This window comes from Thamnophis sirtalis, unplaced genomic scaffold (assembly GCF_051295495.1).
Source record: "Thamnophis sirtalis isolate CommonGarterSnake01/CBP01778 unplaced genomic scaffold, rThaSir2_p1.2 scaffold_3, whole genome shotgun sequence".
In the NCBI taxonomy this organism is placed as follows: domain Eukaryota; kingdom Metazoa; phylum Chordata; class Lepidosauria; order Squamata; family Natricidae; genus Thamnophis; species Thamnophis sirtalis.
Window position 1 is genome coordinate 169,883,467 of NW_028261383.1, and position 24,367 is coordinate 169,907,833.

A 24,367-nucleotide genomic window follows, 5' to 3' on the forward strand; every position below is an offset into this window, starting at 1 on the left:
GTCATCTTTTTGTGCTTTCAGCTAATGGCTAAAGCAAAGTTAAAGTTTGCCTGTTAACGGTTCTCAAATGCAAATATCACTTATAAGCAAGGCTTACTTTTTGTATTCTCCTTAGGAACAATCAAGCACAGAAAACCTTTTTTTTTTTAAAGTACCAGTATTATGCTCTTAATTCTACTGGGAGAATGCTGAAAATCAGAATTATTTTTTTTTTGATTAAATACTTCTGTTCATTTCACCTTCTCCAAATAAGAGCATGATATGCCTAACACTTCTTGATTACAACGCTAGCTTTATTATCCCAATTGTACTCTGACTCAAAGAGCTTCTGGGAATCCTGTTGGCGTTAACAAGGAAGGGGATTTCCATAACCAACGCCCCCTTTTCCATGAAGAGAAAAACGTTGCTAATTCAGGAGACAAAAAGCAACTGGCATCTTTGAAATGTGTGGGATTTTACATGGCATCTTCCTCTAGGCGCTACAAATGAACCATGCGGAGCAACCAGTGCCAGCCCAGCTGTAGCAGGAATAGCAGCTGAATTTGGTAGAAACCTCTCTGAAATGAAGCATCTGGCATCAGTTCCCTCCTGGGAATTCAGCCAAAATAACCTATCATCATGACAAGCGTGTCAATTCAGGGACAATTCTGGAAGAGAAGCACACTGGTATGCTGCCACCTATTTCTGCTGGAACGCAAACAATATAGCAAAATCAAACAGAGTTAAGTGACTAAAATGGACAGTTGGGGTGTGGGGGCGCACACTGCTTCAACACAAACACGACTTCCAGACCTTGCAACACACACGTTTTCTGTCACTTCCACACAGGTGGCAAGTTGACCAATGGAACACATGGCAAGCTAAAGAAAGGAAGATTCACCGTGTGAAGCCCATATGATTTTGAACGGCACGGGAAGCTAGCAAAGTAATAGCAATTTAACATATTTACACATAAGCAACTTATCTGTATTGCTGTAAACTGCCTTAAGTGCTTAACAGATGCCTAACGGCAAAGTACATGTTTAATAATAAATAAATAAACAAACCACAAAAGGGAAATGTGGGTGTGATAAATAAATAGCATCAAGAGCTTGATGATACAGAATGATCTTTGCTTCCCATTTAAATTATTAAATGAATTAGGTAGAAACAAATCACAATTTCTCAGGAAGAAATGCCAGAATCAAGATGCTTTTAAAAATCCCTTGTGTACTCATCCACTTGATCTCTGGGGGCGGAATATAAACAAAGACAGCTGAAATTTCTCATGAAGTGTGGCAGGGGTGGGTTTCTTGCCCCGTTCCAACCGGTTCGGTTGGAACGGGGCCGGCGGCGTCCTCGTGCACATGCGCAGTGCACGCATGCGTACTAGCACCTATGCGATGCTCCAGCTGCTCCTGGAGGATTGCGCAGGCGCTGTATGCGTTCTGCGCATGCGTGGAAGCGCAGAACTCGTCAAAACCGGGTAAGAAATGCGGGCGGGTGGGTGGATCCTTCGGCGTTCCCGGAAGTTACTTACTTCCGGGTTCGCCGACCATCCGGTTCGCAGGGACCGCCGCGAACCGCCTGAAACCCACCCCTGAAGTGTGGTCATGTTTAGATAACTGTGTGAACCGAAAAGATTGAAGTACAGATATCACAGGAATGGAGATAGGCTTCCATCCCAAAGACTCATCAGAACATTGCAAAATTCGGGTAGTTGAACAGGATGTGTGCATCTGGATTTGGAAAATGTTGACTGCCTTGAAGGCAGCAGTGGTGCCCTTCCTCCTGAAGAGACCATCCTTCAGTCCCATCATAATGGACAGTTTCAGTCCAATCTGCTCCAAGGATAGAATTGTTGTGGCCTGCCAGCTGCCAGCAGAGCTGGCGGCAGACTCAGACGATGAGGAGGTTGGGGAGGAACTTGGGCCAGCTTTGGAGTCTGGAGAAGGCTCTCATGGATGCTCTGCATCAGACGCAGAGATAGAGCCAGGGCCATCTGGCATTTCCCAGCCACCAGAGGGGGCAGCTGCCTTTGGAGGTTGAGATTAGTGAGAGGAAAAAAAGCTGGGGCCTGTTCCAGACGCGCGTATGCGCAGAACTATTAGAGAACAACTGAGTTCAAGGAGTTGACACAGAAAGCAAGGCACACATGGACACTGAATGGCCCCTTCCTGGATGGGGAATAAATAGAAGGAAAGGGGAGTAGTGGTCATAGGAGACAACAGTTCGGATTGCTGAAGATTTGGCTCATCGTGTTTTGTCCCTCAGAGACTGCTTGAGCTCATGGCAAGGAACTGATAAGGTCTGTTACTGCAGTTAACACTTTGAAGGACTATTGCCTGGACTTTTCAGTGTGTGAATGTCATTAATTCACAGGAGATAAATAAAGAGGGAGTTTTCATGACAAGAAGTTTGTTTCTTGTTTCTACTAAGGCTGGGTCAGAACAAGAATAAAGAGGCTTGCAAAACCCAAATGTAGATCTCCAATCATGGAAGACATATGACTAAATTGGGACCAGAATTTCCATTGCTAAGCAAGGCAGTTCTTGTGAGTCACAGCCAATTTTAAAGCCTTTTTTTGCCACATTATTGACTTAATAACTGCAGTTCTTAAGCGAATTGTGTAATTGTTAAAAGAATCCAGTTTGTCCCCATTGACTCTGTTCTTGGAAGTTGACTGCGAAGGTCGCAAATGGCTGTCAATCCTGAGATACTACAACCCTCATTTGCCAAACACCCAAATTATGATTACCTGATTGTGGGGATGCTGTGATCATCGTAAGTGCAAGGACCAGTCATAAGTCACTTTTCTCAGTGCCACTGTAATTTTGATTAAGTCACTAAATGAAAGGTTTTAATTTGTGAACTACCCATATGTTACTTCCTTTGGGGATCTGTTTAAGTCTCCCATGTGCCTGACAACGTTAAGCCCATGGACTGTGTTCATGATGGTGAGCTGTTGTGGCCCAGCAGGAGCCGTTGGAGCTGCCACCAGACTCCGACAGCGAGGGGTCCTATGAGTCGGCTCTGGAGGATGTGGAGGACCCTGGACAGGGTTCCGACTCCGAGCAGGGCACAGGGAGGCTGGTTGGCCACCAGGAGGCGCCTGAGCCTTGGACCAGTGGGGAGGAGACAAGGGAGTGTGAGCCTGAGGTCAGCAGTGAGTTGTTCCTGGATGCCCGGCACTAAAGAGCTACTAGGCATCAGGAACAGTTGCGCAAGTACAGGAGGTAATTGCACTCAGCTGGTGGTCATTAGGTTCCTCTCCAGACTATAAAAGGACTACATGTGTACACGCCCCTCTTGCAGAAGTCAACGCAGGAACTAATGTCGGAGAACATTATTGTGAGCTTGGCAGACTGGATTCTGCCACGGCTTATCTGTGTTGGATTGCTGCCAAGGCTTGTCTGTGCCGGTTTGCTGCCAAGGACCTGTCTGTCTGTTAATTAAATGCTGTAACTTATCTTTGGCTCGGAGTGTATGTTGGTGTGGGACGAGGGGGGTCATAACAGTGAGCTATATTTGTACAGACATGCTCAAGGACCTTATACATTAGGACAAATCTTTCCATGAAAAATAAATCCATCAACCTTGAAAAATTACACCAAAAAAACGAATTTCTTTTCAGTAAAAAATTCAACAACTACAGCAACCACTGCTTGCACTACAACTTAGTCCTATAAATGATGCCATTGGCACTGAATCTGTGGGTGAGGAGCACGAGAGATTGGGACCAATATCCCTGAGGTAAAAGAATATTTTACCGTCCAGGTGATGATCATATTCGTGGTTTCATTTCCTTCTCCTCTGACGTCAGTTGGGTTTCTCTCAGGTGCTGGGAAACAAAGAGACTAGAGTTAAACTGGGATGTCTGTATGTTTTGAATCAACCAAGGCCAAATATCCACTGTGTCTCCCAGACTGAAAATGCCTGTCCCAGAGGCATTAGAAGCCAATGTTTGTGGGGCAACACTATTTTGTGCATGGCATGGTTGGGTTAACTTTTTTTTTAAAGTTTTTATTGTTTTTATTAAAGGAAGACACTAAAAAAAACCATCTTTCATTACATCTTGTAGAAAGCGTATCCATTGGTTACTGGTATATTTCATGCATTTCTTCCACCATCACATATATTTCATTCAGTTTAAATTGTACATTTTAGAATTTATATATTTTACTATTGCTATACCACCATTTTCATTTAATAGAGTTTTAAGGACACAGCCACCTACTGGCATTGTTAAAAAGATACCTAACATTCCCTCTCCCTTTTCCCCCCCACCCCCCAAACCAGAGGTGGGTTCCTACCAGTTCGCACCTATTTGGTAGAACCGGTTCGTCAAATCTACCCAACCGGTTAGAAGAGGTTCCACCAGTGGACCCAGAAAGCAGGCCACACTTACAGAAGAGGTTCCAAACTTTTTTGAAACCCACCACTGGTCCTTGGATAGGATTATTCTACACTATCATGCTCATATTTATAAACCTCAGTCCCTCTGTGAAAGGTAAGGATGACTACTGCGTTTGTGGTGCAATCAGAACATTGCGTGTGTTGAAGTTGTTTTAACGCAAACCAAAGATGCCTTTTAAGAAACAAGTTTACATCACATTCTTATGCATGCCAGTGCTGTGTGTGAGGTAATTTAAGGTGGTTCTGACAAGTGTCGTCGGCATCTTCATATCCGGTCACATGGGCGGCAAGCCACTCCCATCCGGTCACATGGGTGGCAAGCCACTCCCACAAAGGAGGCCACACCCACAGAGTAGGTTTGAACAATTTTTGAAACTCACCACTGCCCCAAACTCACAAATTAACGCTTCTGTCCATTTTACTTTTGCTAGTGGATCTCACCTGCTTGTATCATTGAATATTATCAATTAACATTTCTTTGTTATTATTGTAGCTAGCTAAGGATTATTTATTTTTTTCCGCCTCTCCTCTCCACAGGCCCGAGAGAGACTTTACCTTTATAACCATCTCTAAACAGAGACTTATTAATAAGTGTTAACAAAATAACCATTTAAGATCTAAAACAGTCTAAGAGATATTGACATTTCTAGTTAATAATCACCCAAAGTATGCATTAACATTTCCTTCTTATTATTATAGTTAAAAAGAAAAAAAGAAAAAAGAAACAATTGTTTACTGTTGATAACATGTCTCCTCTCTTCTGGTCCAAATTATATATACCTTCATAACAAGATCTAAACAAAAATTTATAAGGTTTATAAGTCTTTTTGCCAAATCTCAATTTACAATGTATGGGCCGGTTATTTATCCTAATTAAGGTTATTGTTTCATTATTAATATCATAGTAAATTATATGTTAACGAATGGTTGGGTTAACTTTTATAAGGACCATTGCCCATATATTTTTTTTCCTTTCAGTATATTTTATTTTCATTTTCATACACTCACATGTATACCCCATACAGTATTAAACAGTAATTGCATCAATTCCTCTTGTCGACAATGCCCCAGAAAATAAAAGCCCAATATACCTCTTACGTTCTCCATACACCACTTTCTTCCACCACCCTCCAACTTTCTATCTTCCCTCCATCATCCCCCTCTATCCTACTTCCCCTCGCCCTCTACCACTCCTCAATCCAGATCCACTCCCCCCCTTCCTTTTCGCCTCCCTCCCCCACCCTCTCTCCCATCCCTCTCTACCCATCTTTCTTCTTTCCTACTCCTCCTCCCCTCGGTGTATTTCCACTATATGTTAATGTATTTGGCTTATCCTATTTTTAAAGAGAAAAATTAGAGAACAACAGTATACATGTGAAGTCACATTGCATTGAGATCTAACACATCGTGTCTAGCCTAATGTATATCCCTCTTATTTTGTTGAATAACAGGTAAGCATTGCCCATATTAAGGGTCCATCCCTAGAGCCTTCTTCCAGCATCTTGAACTTTCTTACCTGCGGGATCTGTGACATGAATGACAGACCGGCTGCTTAATTCACTTTCCCCCAGGTCATTGCTGGCCTGCACATAGAAGTTATAACTTCTGAACGGAGAGAGGTTGAGGATAGCCCATGGCTGGTTTCCTGGGACCGTGGCTAACCATTCCTTTTCCGCTGGCCCAAATTTGGTTTCTTCACAAAACACATTATATTCTGTGATGGAGAAGGGAAACAGTATCTCAGAGTTTGAATGATTTTTTTAAAAAAGCTTATTAAAATTGCTATCACCTTTCACTAGGCCCCTAAGGCTTTCCTAGGTTTGGGCTACAAGCTGAGCTAAAATGCACATGTACATAGATGACACCAATGTTTGGTTTAGCGTGATGTGCAAATCCAGGCATTTGGGTTAATTCAGTACCTCGGCTGATTGAACAGTTTCTGTGTTTCTACACACACAGAGAGAAACAGAGAAGTGTAAAGATGGCATTTTCACCAATGTGTGATTTATATCTAGCTTCAAAATTTAGGGATAACTCCAAGGAAGCACTGAATAGTCATTTTACACATCACACACAACTGCATCTTTTCAGTCTTTTTTTTCTCCTTCTTTTCTTTTTTTGTCCCCTACAATCATTAACATTTTTATTGAGTTACAAAGTAATGTAAAATACAAAATACAAAGTAAATAGGGAAGCGATGGGGAAGGAGAGGTGAGGAAAGGTAATTTTAAAAAAAGGAAAAAGAAGCATTGACTTCCCACTCTTACCGTAAAATAGGCATTAACATCAAATCACAACTTTTTGCATTTCCATAATTATATGAACAAGCCAGAGGTGGGTTCCTGCCAGTTCAAACCTATTCGGTAGAACCGGTTCGTCAAATCTACTGAACCGGTTAGAAGAGGTTCCACCAGTGGACCTGGAAAACAGGCCACACCAACAGAAGAGGTTCCAAAAATTTTTGAAACCCACCACTGACACACACACACACACACACACACAAACACACACACACACACAGACTCACAGAGAGAGAGAAAGAGAAAGAAAGGAAGAAATAAATAAATAACAAAATAAAAAATGAAAGAAAAAGTGAGAGAGAGATGAAAGAAAAAAAGGAAAAAGGGACAGAGAGACAAAAGGAAGGAAGGAGAGAGAGAGAGAGAGAGAGAGAGAGAGAGAGAGAGAGAAAGAAAGAAAGAAAGAAAGAAAGAAAGAAAGAAAGAAAGAAAGAAAGAAAGAAAGAAAACATATGGCCGGCAAGCCACTCCCACCAGGTCACATGGCCGGCAAGCCACTCCCACAAAGGAGGCCACGCCCACAGAATAGGTTCGAAAAATTTTTGAAACCACCACTGGAACAAGCCATCTCATTAAAGATCTATCAGTCAAATCAATAAAACCCAAAGTCAGCGTTTCATTCTTCCCCACATCAAGCACGAAATTCAGAAGCAGGTCTCCGTAAGGAGAGAAACGTACTTTTGTTTCAATCAGTCTTTTTCATTTTAATTGCTTTAAACTGTGAAAAGTCACAATATCAACAACAAAGAAATATAAGGTTGCTGCCTAGGGTGCTTTCTAGCCACAAATATTTTCTAGGTGCTGCTCTAAGAGAAGAATAGAAGCCAGGGATGACCGCGATCGACCTCTTGCTTTGCCCACCCAAACTGCTCCCAAGCAGAGGCATCCATGGGAGGGTTCAAATGAGAAGCGAAGGATGAAAGCAGTGGGGCAATGTCAGCTCTGCCCCCTTCCGTACGCGTGTCGTGACCCCGCACACGCGGATACAAAGGGAGCCAAGGTTGTGGCGCAACGGTGCTGCTTTTGTCATTTTGATGAAAGCAGCAAGCCTTGTGGATGCCTTTTTCCAAGGGGGAAATCCAGGCGTTCTGATTAATCAGAGGTCATTTCTCCCTAATGGCGAGATATTCGGCACGATTCCTTACCCTTTATTTCTCTGTTGTGGTTATCTCCAGGTGTCCATGTCAGCTTTACCTGATGATTCTGCTGCTTCTGGACCTCCAGATTTGACACTGGGCCAGGTATGCCTGACAAAAAAGACAGTAATGAGACGGCTGCTCATCTTTCTGTCCTCACTACAGAAGGAAAATCCAAGATTTTTTCCCCCCCGTACAGATTTTCCAAGCCTGTCCCACAATCTGAAATTTTGAATTCTTTTACTCCACCTTCAGGGGCAGAATTACATTAATTATTACAAATTATATGCTGACAGAGTAAAGCTGATTGAATTTGTAGGCTTTGCAGTTATTGATTGATTCAATGTAATTAAAACTAGCTTGTTTAAACAGAGGCTTATCTCTGTAAAATCTGAAGTAATCTGTCAAGTTTTCTGTACATTTGTGGCTCAAAGCCATTATTCATTGGGTTTCAGTCTGTATTTCTATAACACACTAGAAACAAATTCACCTCATTAAAAACAGACTGATGCCTGCTTTGTCTTATGCACTATGTTTTTATATGTAGATAAAACATAAATTATATTACATATGTAAGTAAATGATAGCATTTACATTTATACTTATATCATTTATCAATGTTATTTTACAAGTCGTTTGAACTGCGAGATGGTCAGCAAATAAATTCGATAAATAAATAAATTTTGTTATCAATATTTAGAATTCTCCACATTTCAGTGAATCATCCAGCTTAATATTAAGAGTTAATCTCCTCCCACTAAAATTAATTAATTTACCAATCCCATCATACCATCTTGAATTTCTGAGGGTATGCAGAAGTGGCCTAACTGGAATCAACTGGAGGCAGAGCCTTTTCTTACCCTTGTAGTCCTTGACTTATGACCACAATTGAGCTTAACATTTCCGTTGTTAATTGAAACATTTGTAAAGTGAATTTTGACCCATTTTACAACATTTCCTGCCACGGTTGTTAAATGAATCACTGCAGTTGTTAGGTTAGAATCATAGTTGTTAAGTGAATCTGGCTTCCCCATTGGCTTTGCTTCTAAGAAAGTCGTAAAAAGTGATCATGTCACCCCTGGACACTGCAGTGGTCATAAATATGAGTCAGTTGCCAAGCATCTGAATCTTGATCACGTGACCATGGGGGCTGCTGATAGAGCTACCTGTATTTTTAAAGAATTTAAAGTGAACTAAAGAATTTAAAACAATAAATATTTTATTTAAGGAGCCGAGGTGGCGCAGTGGTTAAATGCAGCACTGCAGGCTACTTCAGCTGACTGCAGTTCAGCAATTCGGCTGTTCAAATCCCACTAGGCTCAAGGTTGACTCAGCCTTCCATCCTTCCGAGGTGGGTAAAATGAGGACCCGGATTGTTGTTGGGGGGCAATATGCTGACTCTGTAAACCGCTTAGAGAGGGCTAAAAGCCCTATGAAGCGGTATATAAGTCTAACTATTGCTAACTATTGCTATTTTAAAAGAAAAAAGTAAAGAAAGTGAAAAAAATAACAATGCAATACGGAAAAGAGCCTTTTCAGTAACTGTCTCAATGCAATGTAATTCCCATCCCATTATGGCACAATTTACATCTTTAATTACTTCCAAACATAATCTGAAACCCTGTCTTTGTAACTGGCATTCCTTTCTTGAAATTCGTGTATATTTGGTATATAACTGTGAAATAATTACTGTTATTTTTATTTATTGACAAGTTGCTTTGGTTCAACTATGTTTTTATTGTAAAAGTGCTGTACTATAGATGGCTTTGCCAGAAATATAGATGGACCAAATTTCAAAAACAGATACCCAGCAAAAACCTAGTACTTAAAAAAATAAAAATACCAATTTTGTAACCATGCGGCAGGAATATTACTGAGCCGCCCTGAGTCCCCTTCGGGGGAAAAGGGCAGCATATAAATTTAATAAACTGAACTGAACTGAAACTACTGCTTCCCTTTGAGATTTCCCTGGTCTGACGTTTAACATCAAGAGAGTAACAATCCAGATCTAATCTTTCTTTTTTTGATACTTGCCATACACCAAAAGATTGGCACTTTTTTCTACAGAGTCAAGGGTGGTCCAGGCCACACAGCTGTATCTTCCTTCATCATCGAAGTCCACCTTGGTGATGGTCAGAGACGTGTCACGAATGATGTATCTAGGGAAAGACCAATGTTCGGAGTAAAGTTAATGCATAAGTCCTTCGAACCCTAAGCTTTTATTCAACATGATTGTACGCTTTGAACTTACTTGTTATCATCATCTGATTCTTCAATATCTTCTCCATCTAGGCGCCATTGGATGCCACGCTTCGGAATAGTCTCATCAAACAGTACCTTGCAGTAGAAGGTCACATTCTCACCTTGCTTCTTTTCCATGCTGCTAGGTCCCTCTTCGATCTGTGTTGCTCCTGGAATAGGGATGGAATCAGAGGTGGGTTCCTACCAGTTCCCACCTATTCGGTAGAACCGGTTTGTCAAATCTACCGAACCGGTTAGAAGAGGTTCCACCAGTGGACCCGGAAAGCAGGCCACACCTACAGAAGAGGTTCCAAAAATTTCTGAAACCCACCACTGGATGGAATACTGTATTGTAGCCTCTCTACGGCGAACTCTTAGTGTGGTATCTATCGTCCTCTCATATATATATCCCATGTGGCTTTTCTTTTAATCATTCTTCAGCATGGCTCGAATGTATCCTAATACAACTATGACTGGCTCAATACATTTCCCAGCTTGAAAATCTTAGTAGCAGTCCCTCATTTTCACCTTAGGGAAGTAAAACATGATTCCTTCCATTGAAAATTTGTCCTACGCTTTTCACAGAGACTGAACCACAAACAAGACAGCATTTTAGGCTAGCATGTGCCTTGAAAGAGCCAGGAAAAAAAAACAATTTTTCAACCAATTGTTTAGTGCTACTCTTTTATTAAGTTCACATAAAGCTTAATCATGCTTTACTCAATTGAGCTAAATTTGGGTTTGCACAATGCATTGAACCATAAAGGGTCCATGTGGGCTGAATTCACCCAATTTGGTAGGCTGAAATGTTGTTAGTTGCTGATCTATGGTCCAGTGTTTTGTGTAAACAAATCATTTCACGTTTGATAGCATTGCAGTTCTCTAAAACATCCATTACATTTGCTCCCAAGTAAAACTGCCATCTACTTCATTTTAAATAAAAGTCTTCAGGTCATTTTCCACATGAAGAGATTATCTTTTAAGCCATTCTCCACGCTGGAGAAAAGACAAAACATCTTTAGGTATAAAGAATTTATTAGCAAGCATAAATAAACACCAACTTCCCTCATCCTCATCCCAGGAGGGATATGAACTCTCGGAAAGGCTTGCCAGATTAAAAGCTTAGTTTGATGCCATAGGCAGATGGCCTGGCAGAACCACATCCACGTGGGCATTGGTAGGGAGGCAAGGAGGCGGCAGATGATGAAATGAGCATCACAACGTTGTATGCCACGTGCATGCGTGTAAGGAACAGAACATCATGGCACAATGCTCATTTCAATGGATTTTAGAAATGCCTCTGATCTTATGACCAATAGTAAAAACTCTGGCATAGCCTGCCACATCCACTTAGGAAGTAGAATGTTGTGGGAGAAAACAGTTTTAGAGGATTTAGCTGAAAGCCACAGTACTTTGTTCCAGATTACTTCCTTCCTATCGCCTCTCTTATGGACAACTCAGAGGTGGGTTCCCACCAGTTCGCACCTATTCGGTAGAACCGGTTCGTCAAATCTACCGAACCGGTTAGAAGAGGTTCCACCAGTGGACCCGGAAAGCAGGCCACACCTACAGAAGAGGTTCCAACATTTTTTGAAACCCACCACTGGTCCTTGGATATGATTATTCTACACTGTCATGCTCATATTTATAAAACTCAGGGCCTCTGTGAAAGGTAAGGATGACTACTGCGTTTGTGGCGCAATCAGAACATTGCGTGTGTCGAAGTTGTTTTAACGCAAACCAAAGATGCCTTTTAAAAAAACAAGTTTACATCATATTCTTATGCATGCCAGTGCTGTGTGTGAGGTAATTTAAGGTGGTTCTGGCAAGTGTCTTCGGCATCTTCATATCTGGTCACATGGGTGGCAAGCCACTCCCATCCGGTCACATGGGCGGCAAGCCACTCCTACAAAGGAGGCCACACCCACAGAGTAGGTTCGAACAATTTTTGAAACCCACCACTGGGACAACTATTTTCTGTCATATTTCCTCTTTGATTTAATACATAATTGGAAAACCTGATCTCACCTTTGACAACCAGGCGGGCAATGATGGAGACATTGTTTTGATCATTCTCAGCCAAGCAGGTGAAGTTTCCTGCATCTTCACGTCGGACTTCCTGAAGTTTCAGGGATCCATTTGTGAATATAAAGGTTCGCTCGTCTTTTAGGGCAGGGTTCATGTCTTCCATAAACCTGGAGAATGAAAACGAGAAGGGGGGTCTGAGAAATAGAGATCCCCCTCTATAGTACATCTCAGCGCACTCAGAGTTGCTATCATTGGTTTTGCAACACAATCCAGCTCCTAATATTTTTTTTTCATATATAACACCTTTAATTGCCTTTCTTTTGCTTAAAATGCTATTTCTTAGGCCTTTACGATATTTTGCCTATTATTGCTTATCCCAAAAGAGAATAGAGCAATGGAATAGGCTAAAGATACAGAAGGATCTTGACAAACCTGAACATTGGCCACTATCTAATAAAATGAAATTCAATGGTGAAAAGAGCAAGGTTCTACATTTAGGCAACAAAAACGAAATGCACAGGTACAGTATAGGTGGTACCTTGCTCAACAGTAGTAACTGTGAAAGGGATCTTGGAGTCCTAGTGGACAACCATTTAAATAGGAGCCAGCTGTGTGCAGCAGCTGCCAAAAAAGCCAACACAGTTCTAGGCTGCATAAACAGAGGGATAGAATCAGGATCATATGAAGTGTTAATAATCATATGAAGTGTTTATAATGCCTTGGTAAGGCCTCACTTGGAATACGGCATTGAGTTTTGGTCACCACGATATAGAAAAGATGTGGAGACTCTAGAAAGAGTGCAGAGAAGGGCAGCAAAGATGATTAGGGTTCTGGAGACTAAAACATACGAAGAACAATTGCAGGAACTGGGTATGTCTAGTTTAATGAAAATAAGGTCTAGGGGAGACATGATAGCAGTGTTCCAATATCTCAGGGATTGCCACAAAGAAGAGGGAGTCAAACCATTCTCCAAGGCACCTGAGGGTAGAACAAGAAGCAATGGGTGGAAACTAATCAAGGAGAGAAGCAACTTAGAACTGAGGAGAAATTTCCTGACAGTTAGAACAATTAATCAGTGGAACAGCTTCCCTCCAAAAGTTGTGAATGCCCCAAAACTGGAAGTCTTTAAGAAGATGCTGGATAGCCATTTGTCTGAAATGGTATAGGGTTTCCTGCCTGGGCAGGAGGTTGGACTAGAAGACCTCCAAGGTCCCTTCCAACTCTGCTATTGTATTGTATTGAATATGTACGTTTGGTTTTTCTTTCCCTCATATAACTTCTGCAATTTCCTGAATATGCTAATAGCATAATTGTGCTATTCACTGGCCCAATTCTCTTCCTTCCTCGGCACTGGCATTTTGCCCATTAGTTTGTGATTTGACAGAGCTAGGCTAATAAAATCCAAAGAGACATTTGATTTTCCAAGTACAAATGAAAAAAGACTATCACTGAATGATACTAAGAGAATTTTGATATATAAGTGGAGCTATGTAAACAATGTCAGAGCAGCTGTGGATAAATCAAAGCACACTGTGCTTTCTGAAAATGACCCCAAACAGAAAGCGTACCACTGCACTTTAGGTCTTGGCGCCCCAAAAGTCTTGCAATGAAGGATCACTACTTGGTTCTCCACCACAGCATACTCTATGCCATCTGGGGTCAGGATCTCTGCAGGCAACCCTGGAGTAAAATAAAAAGGTCAATGGGTGTAAAGCAAGATACTTATCTCCTCAAGAAATCCTACCTAGCCCTAAGTCCTGTCAACACATGTACCACCTCTGTACTCGGCGTATTCAGGTTTTTTTTTTAACATCATGATGAGGACAGACGGTGGACACACGGGCCAGAATAGCAGGTAAGAATAAGCGTGACCCGACAAATGCGCGCACGACAAAAGCGTGCCGACAAAATCGCGCCGAGAAAACCACGATGTCGAAATTGCGCACACAACAGCGCACCCACAACAGCACACCAACAACAGCGCAATTAAGTTAAGGTAAGGGTTAGGGTTAGGGTTAGGGTTATTACCTTGTTTTTGCGTTGTTGGTTGATGGCGCGCTTTTGTCAGTGCGCTGTTGTGGGCGCGATTTCGAGGTTGCGGTTTTCTCACCGCAGTTTTGTCGGCGCGCTTTTGTCGTGCGCGCATTTGTCGGTGAACCAAGAATAAGTGTTCTCCTCATGAGATGGTTAGTTTAAATAAACCTTCACTTTTTAATCTATTTCCTTCCTTCCTTTCCTGAAGTTAAAAGGTTTCTGGGAAGAGCCATTGCTAAACCCACTAAGATGACTACACATTTCCTCAGTGGGTTGCTATCTCCAATGCCACATCATCAGAGGTGGTATTCAGCCAGTTCTGACAGGTTCTGGAGAACTGGTAGTGGAAAATTTGAGTTTGGAGAACCGGCAAATAGGCTGGCCCCGCCCCTGCTGCTTCCCAGCTGATTTTTGTTGTTGTTGTTGCCCTGAACAGGAGAACAGAGCAGGAAAGCAGGTTAGTTGGGGTCAGGAAAGAATTGGGATTTTGCCGTATCCTTCCCCTGCCCACAAAGCCACGCCCACAGAACCGGTAGTAAAAAAAAATTGAATCCCGCCACTGCACATCATGCCATTAATTTGGAGGCAAAAAGGGCCTTTGTTATCAGACCTGAGCAAAAAGAGAAGCAGACTCTGTACATAATTTATAAATACTGAATGCCATTCCCTGGAAAGATGACTGAAGTGCAGACTTCATTCACACTCCTAACTCGCTGCAGGAGGAAAAGCTACTGGAGGAATTTTAAAGTGGAAACTGAAAGGTTGGTGATGTGATAGAACAATTGGAATAGCCTTTGCTCGATTTATTTATTTTTTTGCCTGTCCTTTGAACTGTGTGCAGCCCCCTTTTGATTCAAAGTGGAGAGATGAACTTACAGACAACAAGGATGTACGCATTGGCCAGGAGACTGCCGTGCTTATTGTGGGCCTGGCACTGGATAACAGCGGTGTCATTGGGCTGCACCTCGCTGAAGATTAAAGCCCCTGATTGAATCTTCCTTCTGGGATCTGGCATCACATCTGAAAAGCAGCCAAGAGTTTAGGCCCAGGAAGCTATGGTGGTATTGTAGCTTTCTGCTTTTTCTCTGCCTTTCTTTCTTCTCACCCATTCCCTCACCTTTTAAAGGAGTCCCATTTATGCTCCATGACACTTTTGGCTTAGGTTTTCCATCAACTTCGCAATCCAGGCGGACGTTCTCCCCTGGCCCATAAATCTGGCTCACGGGCATTTTTATCCAGTATGGAGCAGCTGAGAAAAGAAGACCGCGTGAAAATAGCATCCATTACGACAAAATTAGCTCACTACAGTGAGGAACGTTAACTTCCCAGATCTCTTTTTATATAGACCCAGGGTGTCAAACTGGCGGCCCGAGGGCCGGATGCATCATGGGCAAGCCACGGCCACCCCAGCTCCACGAAGGGGGAAACCGTCGCAAAACATCACATGATGGCAACGCAGTGCCGCGAGTTTTACACCCGTGATATAGACTAACACAATACTCCCTTTGTAATGAGTTGTCCTTAAACTCTCTTTCTATTACCTCTCATATTTCAGTCAAGTATAGGCAAGTTGATGCTTTATTTGTTTTGAATCACCATGCCAACCAATAATTAGAGAGACTGGGGGGAGTGGGGTCATCATACAAAACATCTGGAGGGCAAAAGTGGCACAGTCCTTCTTTTAAGTCGGTTGGCCTTCCGTAAGTCGGTTAAGACCTGGCTGTTTCGGCAGGCCTGGGGCTGTTGAGCTTGACTGAACTTCAGCCCCATTATAACTGAGTGCATGTTGTGTTTTTCTGTTTTAAACTGTATTGTTTTGTGTTTTTAATCTTTTTAATATTTTAAAAGAAGAGCCAAGGTGGCGCAGTGGTTAAATGCAGCACTGCAGGTTACTGCTAGATCAGCAGGTCAGCGGTTCAAATCTCACCGGCTCAGGGTTGACTCAGCCTTCCATCCTTCCGAGGTGGGTAAAATGAGGACCCAGATTGTTGGGGGCAATATGCTGACTCTCTGTAAACTGCTTAGAGAGGGCTGAAAGGCCTATGAAGCGGTATATAAGTCTACTGCTATTGCTATTGCTATTGCTATTGCTATTGCTATTGCTAATTGCTTTTATGTAAGCCGCCCGGAGTCCTTCGGGATTGGGCGGCATACAAATCTATTAAAATTACAAATTATAAATTTATAAATTATTCAAGGGAAGAACCTGCCTTTTTCTTCAACTAGGAAATTTCATCTATTTCAAATAATTGTCAATTTAGTTTGGGACTGAGTATGAAATGACTGAATATAAAGTGTTGAGTATTATACACGTTTGCATGGCAACATCACTTTGCAAAGTCTAGAAAAGTGGAGTTGATCCAAAGCTACAGGCTCTTATTGGGGAAATTGTGTGCTGCAATAAAATATTCTGTAAAGATTTGCTAAGATGTGGTATGTGTAGTCCTTGGAATGCAAAAAAACCTGTTTCTTGCTGGCAATCACTGGTATTAAGCTTAAATCCTAAAACCATGAAATATCAGAATAATAACTGAATAATAATTATTGTCTTTATTTAATGGGGAGAACAATCCAACTGAAGTTTTGAAATTTAAATTTTAATGGCCTTGAAAGAAAATGCAAAGCATCTGCTTAAATTTTCTCCAATGAATGCAATGGTGTGCTAAGTTTGGGCTGCATTATAGCTAGCATGTCTGGTTAAGCTTAAAATCCAGGTTTTTATTCACAGTCAATATTTCAGTTATATTTGGTTTTATACCACCATATATAAAGAGCACCGAGCTGCTAAGATCTATGGGCTGGATTCCTCAGCTCTTGTTGCTTTGCCACTAAAATCAATATATATATAATTGGAAAACTACATTTTTTTTAGAAACTTCCATCTTTCAAAGTAAGCTGCCTTATTCAATATTTTCCCTTAATGCAATTTCTTTCCCCTTTCTCCCTTTCCCCCAAAGTATTAAAAAATGGCTGTAGCCTCCCTATTTTTCCCACTCTTCCAGCTATCATCCTAAATCACATATGACATAATTACGCTGTGCCTCCATTCCACTTGAACCTCTGCACACAACTGAATGTCATTTAGTGAGAGAAACCCAACCTAATAATGTCACATCAAATGGTAGGCCATAGGGGAAAGGAATTTGGAGTGACATTGTGTGGTTACATCTATTCATCTCACCATAATCTTTTCTCAAAAGAGAAATCTTGCTACTTGCCAGTCTGACTACTCCAAATCCTTCCCATTTTTATCCTATCGGGCCCTACTAGATTAAAATTGTGGATGGAAATACCTTCCACGTTAACGGTATAGGTGTGGCGGATGCTGCCGTGCTCATTACGAGCGATACACTGATAGTCTCCATCATCATCCTCCGTCACACTTGGGATGCAAAGGGTTTTGTTGTAGTTCTCAAAGGTCACCCCAGGTGAAGGGCTCAGTCTGTTCAGGTAGATCCATTCCACCGATGGGGTAGGGCTGCAGAGAAAGGGAAGAAGAAAAAGAATGTGTAGAAAACTGGGTTCTAACTCAGTTGGACGCTACTGATCTAGGTCACTGCTTAAAATTATGTTGTTTAGTTAAAAGGAGCTTTATCTGAAATTACGTTTTAAACAAGATCATATAAAAATTGCAGATGGGAGAATTCATCACCTTAGAAGGGGAATATTTCTCCTGTACATAAAGCGTAGAGGGATATTTGCATTTTGTGAGGTTTGTGGATATTCCCCTCCCGTTTTTTTAAAGAATATAACTATAACTATATAACTATATAACTATATAACTATATAACCATATAACCATATAACTATATAACCATATAACCATATAACCATATAAACTATAAACTATATAACTATATAACTATATAACTATATAACTATATAACTATATAACTATATAACTATATAACTATATAACTATATAACTATATAACTATATAACTATATAACTATATAACTATATAACTAACTATATAACTAACTATATAACTAGCTATATAACTAACTATATAACTAACTATATAACTAACTATATAACTAACTATATAACTAACTATATAACTAACTATATAACTATATAACTAACTATATAACTATATAACTATATAACTATATAACTATATAACTATATAACTATATAACTATATAACTATATAACTATATAACTATATAACTATATAACTATATAACTATATAACTATATAACTATATAACTATATAACTATATAACTATATAACTATATAACTATATAACTATATAACTATATAACTATATAACTATATAACTATATAACTATATAACTATATAACTATATAACTATATAACTATATAACTATATAACTATATAACTATATAACTATATAACTATATAACTATATAACTATATAACTATATAACTATATAACTATATAACTATATAACTATATAACTATATAACTATATAACTATATAACTATATATATATGAACTATATATATAACTACATATATAACGTGACCCGACAAATGCATGAACGACAAAACCGCGGCACTAAAACCGCGATGTCATCACCGCGCCGACAACAGTGCGCCGACAACAGTGCGCCGACAGAAGCGCGATTTAAGTTAAGGTAAGGTTTAGGTTTAGGTCTAGGTTTAGGTTTAGGTTGAGGTTTAGGTTTAGGTTTAGGTTTAGGGTTAGGGTTAGGTTTAGGGTTAGGGTTACAGCGCGCTTCTGTCGGCGCGCTGTTGTCGGCGCGCTTCAGCGCTCATTCGTCGGCGCGCTTTAGAACTCGCGGTTTTGTAACCGCGGTTTAGTCAGGCGCGCTTTTGTCGTTCGCGCATTTGTGGGTGAACCCATATATAAAACTCTATATAACACTTCCTATATATATATGTATGTATGTATGTATGTATGTATGTATGTATGTATGTATGTATTTTTTTGTAAAGGAGTTGCCTTTATTACCTTTGCAATTAATTTTTCTTTAGAACTTGTCAGATCCATCTGAATCAAGAGAGTAGTACTAATGACATCAGTCAAATCTGTTTAGTCCTTTCCCCCGCAACTTAGCACTCTTTCGATTTTTGGATTCCAGAGCCCATCATCTAGATTCCCTATAGGTTCATTGTCTGGGGATAACAAGAGTTGTGGTCCAATACAACTTCAACCTTAAACTGTCTACCGTGGACCTCACCCGATTCCTAAGAGATCCGTAAAGGGGGTGTGCATAAGCGCACCAGCGTGCCTACCGTCCCTGTCCGACTGTCCCCATTTATTTGAACTCATTTCCTTTGTTAAGGCCCATGTATATACTTATACCTGTTATCTTGTACATGTTTGACAAGCTAAATAAATACATGAATAAAAATAAATACATCTGGAAAGTGCTAGATTAATGAAAGCTGACTTGGGCCATAGTTAAATTATCTCATTGATTTAAATGCATTTGGTGTTAAGACGGAGGAGTAGATGATTCTCAAATGATCAGCTCACCAGATACTCAGCTCCTACCATATTCATTTTGTGTGTCATAAGAAACCTGTGAAGCAGTTTGGCCTAGAGAAATGGGAGTTTCATAGCCGAGCAGGGATTGGCTTGCCAACTGCCACAGCAAGACACCAGGCCCCTCATTATTGTTTGTTTGTTGCTACCTAACAGCATAGTTAATTAAACCACTACTAAGCATGTAATCAAAGGGTATCATTCCACTTCTCTGCTGATGTTTTCCTTCTCATCATCAAACCAGCAGCTGAATGGCAGGAGGAGCTGAGTGTTCCCTGAATAGCAGATGAACAAAATGTTGTTCTAATTACTGCTGTTTTTAAATCTCTGCTTCTATCCAACTTGATTGGAAGCCACCCAGAAATGGTTATAAGATGGGCGGCTATAGAAATGTTTTAAATACATATTTCCAAGGCCACTCAAAGGATGGAGTAATTTCTATGCAGTCAAAAGGGGAGGGGGGGAATGACTTTGGATTAGAGGTTTCCACTGCCTCTCCAAACCAATAAGGAGCAAAAATGAAATCCCAAGCTGTATTTTCCTCAGCAATTGGAAGTCAGAAGTCACAACCCCTTAAAATACGGGCGTCAAACTGGCGTCACATTATCAACACATGACGTATCACAACAATTTCCCCCTTCACGGAGCTGGGGTGGGCGTGGCCTCCGTGTGAGGTATTCGGCCCATGGGCCGCCAGTTTGACACACCTGCCTTAAAATATATCCATTCCCTTTCAAGCACACATGCAGGTATAAGCTTCTCCAATCTACCAACCTATCCACAAAAGAACGGGGATAGCATTAGAAACAGCTACTGAAATCAAGGTGTACTCTTATCTCATTGGCCATTTTTGTTATCATACCCACGAGGTATACCCAGCTCTCGTGACCCGACAAATGCGCGCTGACAAAACTGCGCCGACAAAACCGCGACGTCGAAAGCGCGCCGACAAAACTGCGCCCACAAAAGCGTGATTAGGGTTTTTAGGTTAGGGTTAGGGTTAGGGTTAGGGTTGTTAACGTTTTTGCGTTGTTTTTGTGTTGTTTCTGATGGCGCGCTTTTGTCGGTGCGCATTTGTCAACACGCTTTAGTGGGCGCGCTTTCGACATCACGGTTTTGTTCCTGCGGTTTTGGCAGCACGCATTTGTCGGGCGCGCATTTGTCGGTGAACCCCCAGCTCTCCCATTCTCATTCCCATTCCCCATTCAGTCAACGGGGAAGCCACATTCACTTAACAACCATGTTATTAACTTAACAACTGCAGTGGTTTAACAACTGTGGCAAGAAAGGTCATAAAATGGGACAAAATTTAACTAACAACTGTCTCCCTCGGCAACAGAAGTTTTGGGCTCAGTTCCTATATTTCATCCGTTTATGGGTTTAGCAAAGTGCCTTTCAGATCTGTACTACCAGTCCTTTGGCTAATGTTCATTTTTGTCCATTTGGACACTTAAGCTCCCTGTGCAAGGACGTACATACATTATTTTTGCTGGCAGACATCTCCAAATACTTACAGTCCTGCAGCAATGCATTCTAGTATCAAGGGCTTCCCTAACAAGGCCACGTAGCTCTTGTGTGTGGTCTCTGGCACAATTAGAACTGGTTTCTGGTATGAGAAAGTGTTGGCTGTGGAAGAGAGAGAAGAAAAAAGTTACTCAATATCAGAAGACCATAAAGCAGCAGAAACCTGTACTGATGGCCTAAGTCTGTGATGGTGAACTTATGGCATGCGTGTCACAGGTGGCATGTGGAGCCCTCTCTGTGGACACGCAAGCTGTGGCCCAGCTCAGAACCACCATGCACGCGTGCGCACCTCCTGGCGGCCAGCTGATTTTTGAGTCTGCTGCCCATGTGGGAGCCACGCATACATGCATGAGGGAGAGGGGCAGGGGTGGGTTTCTCGCCCCGTTCCAACCGGTTCGGTTGGAACGGGGCTGGCGGCGTCCTCGTGCACGCGCGCGGTGCACGCATGCGTGCTAGCGTCTGCGCGACGCTCCAGCTGCTCCTGGACGATCGCGCAGGCGCTGTATGCGTCCTGCGCATGCGTGGAAGTGCAGAACTCGTCAAAACCGGGTAAGGACCGCGGGCGGGCGGGCGGGCGCGCCCTTCGCCGTTCCCGGAAGTTACTTACTTCTGGGTTCAGCGACCAACCGGTTCGCAGGGACCGCCGCGAACCGGTTGAAACCCACCCCTGGAGGGGGGTCATGTGCGCATGCATGGGGGGGTCATGTGAGGGGAGTGCAGAGACCCCCCCACACTCTGTTTTTTGTCCCAGGAGGCTTCAGGGAGGCCCTGCTAGGCCCAAAATGGGGCTCAGGTGGATCACGTGCATATACGCGGGGGGAGCACGGGTGGTCATACATGCATGGGCAGTGGGGTGGAGCACGCGGGGGCTGTTGCACACGCATTGCATTATGGGCATGCGAGGACAAAGAGGTTAGCCATCACTGGCTAGGCAACGCAAGTGCAGAACATTTGGCTTTTGACTGATTATAAATTAATAATCTGAGGGTAAAAATGTGTCATTGGCTCCACTAATTTGCAGGCAGTTTTACACACTCCTTCATAAAGCCTAGTTCAACTTTCCAAGCTTTCTAAATGAGGTTATGACCTAGCCTGCCTGCTTTCATTCCTTCATCCCGTTTATATGCTGCCTATCTCACTCTGAAAAGAAACTCGGAGCAGCTTGAGTTATTCCCTTGGATATTTCTTCCTCTTTAACTTTCACAACAGCTTGATGAGGCATACTAGACAGAGAGATAAGAGATCAGCTAAAAGTTCCCTCAATGAGATCTGTGATCCCGAAGACTTGAATTTAGTGTCCCCAGCTTTATTCGTCAGCTTCTTGTCTCGGTCGTTGCTAGGAACATACAAAAAACACATCACTTCTCTAAGACTTTATCTTTGGTGTAGTTTCTTGCTATCTCTGGTAAATCATTTAACTGGTGAGCATTACGTAATGATAATAAATAATACATCATATTCTTCCATAATTCACTGCTACAAAGCTCTTCTCAAGAGTTTTAAACTTTTGCATGAATATACCTTTCAATTTTCATAATTTCATCTCTGGTTTTTTCACAAACTCTGCCTCCACTTCTTTGATTCACTTATCTCTAAGCTCCCTAAGGGAGCAATAGATTTTTGCTGCCAAATATTAAAGGCAGTTTCCCAAGTTAAAAGAAAGAAAGAAAGAAAGAAACGTTCTACCTTATTCTACATTGATGCATTTTGACTAATGTGTCCTTGAGGAAGATAATGCAGGACACAGAATACAGAATAGAATTGAAAGACAGAATAACAGTCTTTCAATTACAGGAAGTCAGATTTGGGTTCAATGTTATATAAACATTCCAAATGGTAAGAGCTTTTTGATAATAAAATTAATTGTCAGAAGAATTTTCCTTTGTGGATGTGTTCAGTTAGAAGTTGGGCAACTATTAAATGGGGATATTTTCATTTGGGTGCCAGCATTGGTCAGTGAACCAACAGCCTAGATGACCACTTCCACTTCAATGACACTGAGCAATAAGATACCAAGTGAGAACCATCAAAGAACAATATTGGGAAGCAACAGCTGCAATGTTCCTCAATGTGTTGTCCATTAGATGCTTAGACTTTAATTCCCATGGAAATCCAACACATCTGGAGGGCAACAGGATGGGGAAAACTGAAATACTAAATTTGAAGCAAATGATTGATAATCAACAACAAAATCCATTGATAGATTCTAATAAGGATTTCAGGCAAGAATTCATCTCATAATTTTGCAGGTTTCCACAATTCAAATGTTAAGCTGGGTAGGCAGAAGGAGTTAAGTGATAATCAGAGGTGGGTTCCTACCAGTTCGCACCTATTCAGTAGAACCGGTTCGTCAAATCTACCGAACCGGTTAGAAGAGGTTCCACCAGTGGACCCGGAAAGCAGGCCACACCTACAGAAGAGGTTCCAAACATTTTTTGAAACCCACCGCTGGTCCTTGGATATGATTATTCTACACTATCATGCTCATATTTATAAACCTCAGTGCCTCTGTGAAAGGTAAGGATGACTACTGCGTTTGTGGTGCAATCAGAACATTGCGTGTGTTGAAGTTGTTTTAACGCAAACCAAAGATGCCTTTTAAAAAACAAGTTTACATCATATTCTTATGCATGCCAGTGCTGTGTGTGAGGTAATTTGAGGTGGTTCTGACAAGTGTCGTCGGCATCTTCATATCCGGTCACATGGGCGGCAAGCCACTCCCATCTGGTCACGTGGGCAGCAAGTCACTCCCACAAAGGAGCCCCCCCCCAGAGTAAGTTCGAACAATTTTTGAAACCCACCACTGGTGATAATATAATTATGCTGTGAAATAGACTAACAATGATACAATGAAAGACTGATACATATATGAATTGAATACTTTAGAACTTTTGTTTTAAAATGGATAAGGATAACAATGAATTTATGTATACTTGATAGAGGATTGGTGATATAATGTATAACTTTAAGTATATATTATAAAGATATCTTGTTGATAAATAATTTTAATAAGGAAGTAATTAAAAATATATGAAGTGACTATTTAGAATACCTTGTTGAAAAATGAAGGAATAACATCTTTCTTTGAATGTATGATGTATAAGGACAATAATGAACATAAGCATACTCGATAGTTGATTGGTGGGATTATACATAATTGAAAACAGTGATATACAAATATAAATGGTTGGTAAAATTTTCATATCGGGATATGTGATTATATA

At 41.3% G+C, this 24,367-nt stretch overlaps 1 protein-coding gene across 2 annotated transcripts in view; it reads right to left on the reverse strand.

The window, feature by feature from the left end:
* Window positions 1–24,367, reverse strand: part of L1CAM (L1 cell adhesion molecule) — an 82,082-nt gene that overhangs the window by 40,664 nt on the left and 17,051 nt on the right. For both annotated transcript variants that reach the window (XM_087710888.1, XM_087710887.1), the window contains exons 7-17: window positions 21,134–21,245; window positions 17,428–17,612; window positions 15,252–15,383; window positions 15,011–15,154; window positions 13,669–13,780; window positions 12,101–12,267; window positions 10,083–10,242; window positions 9,866–9,990; window positions 7,841–7,942; window positions 5,912–6,109; window positions 3,750–3,820 (exon numbers count right to left, since the gene is read on the reverse strand). In XM_087710888.1, coding sequence (XP_087567014.1) covers window positions 3,750–3,820; window positions 5,912–6,109; window positions 7,841–7,942; window positions 9,866–9,990; window positions 10,083–10,242; window positions 12,101–12,267; window positions 13,669–13,780; window positions 15,011–15,154; window positions 15,252–15,383; window positions 17,428–17,612; window positions 21,134–21,245 — 1,508 coding nt within the window. The remainder of the gene's footprint in view (window positions 1–3,749; window positions 3,821–5,911; window positions 6,110–7,840; window positions 7,943–9,865; window positions 9,991–10,082; window positions 10,243–12,100; window positions 12,268–13,668; window positions 13,781–15,010; window positions 15,155–15,251; window positions 15,384–17,427; window positions 17,613–21,133; window positions 21,246–24,367) is intronic.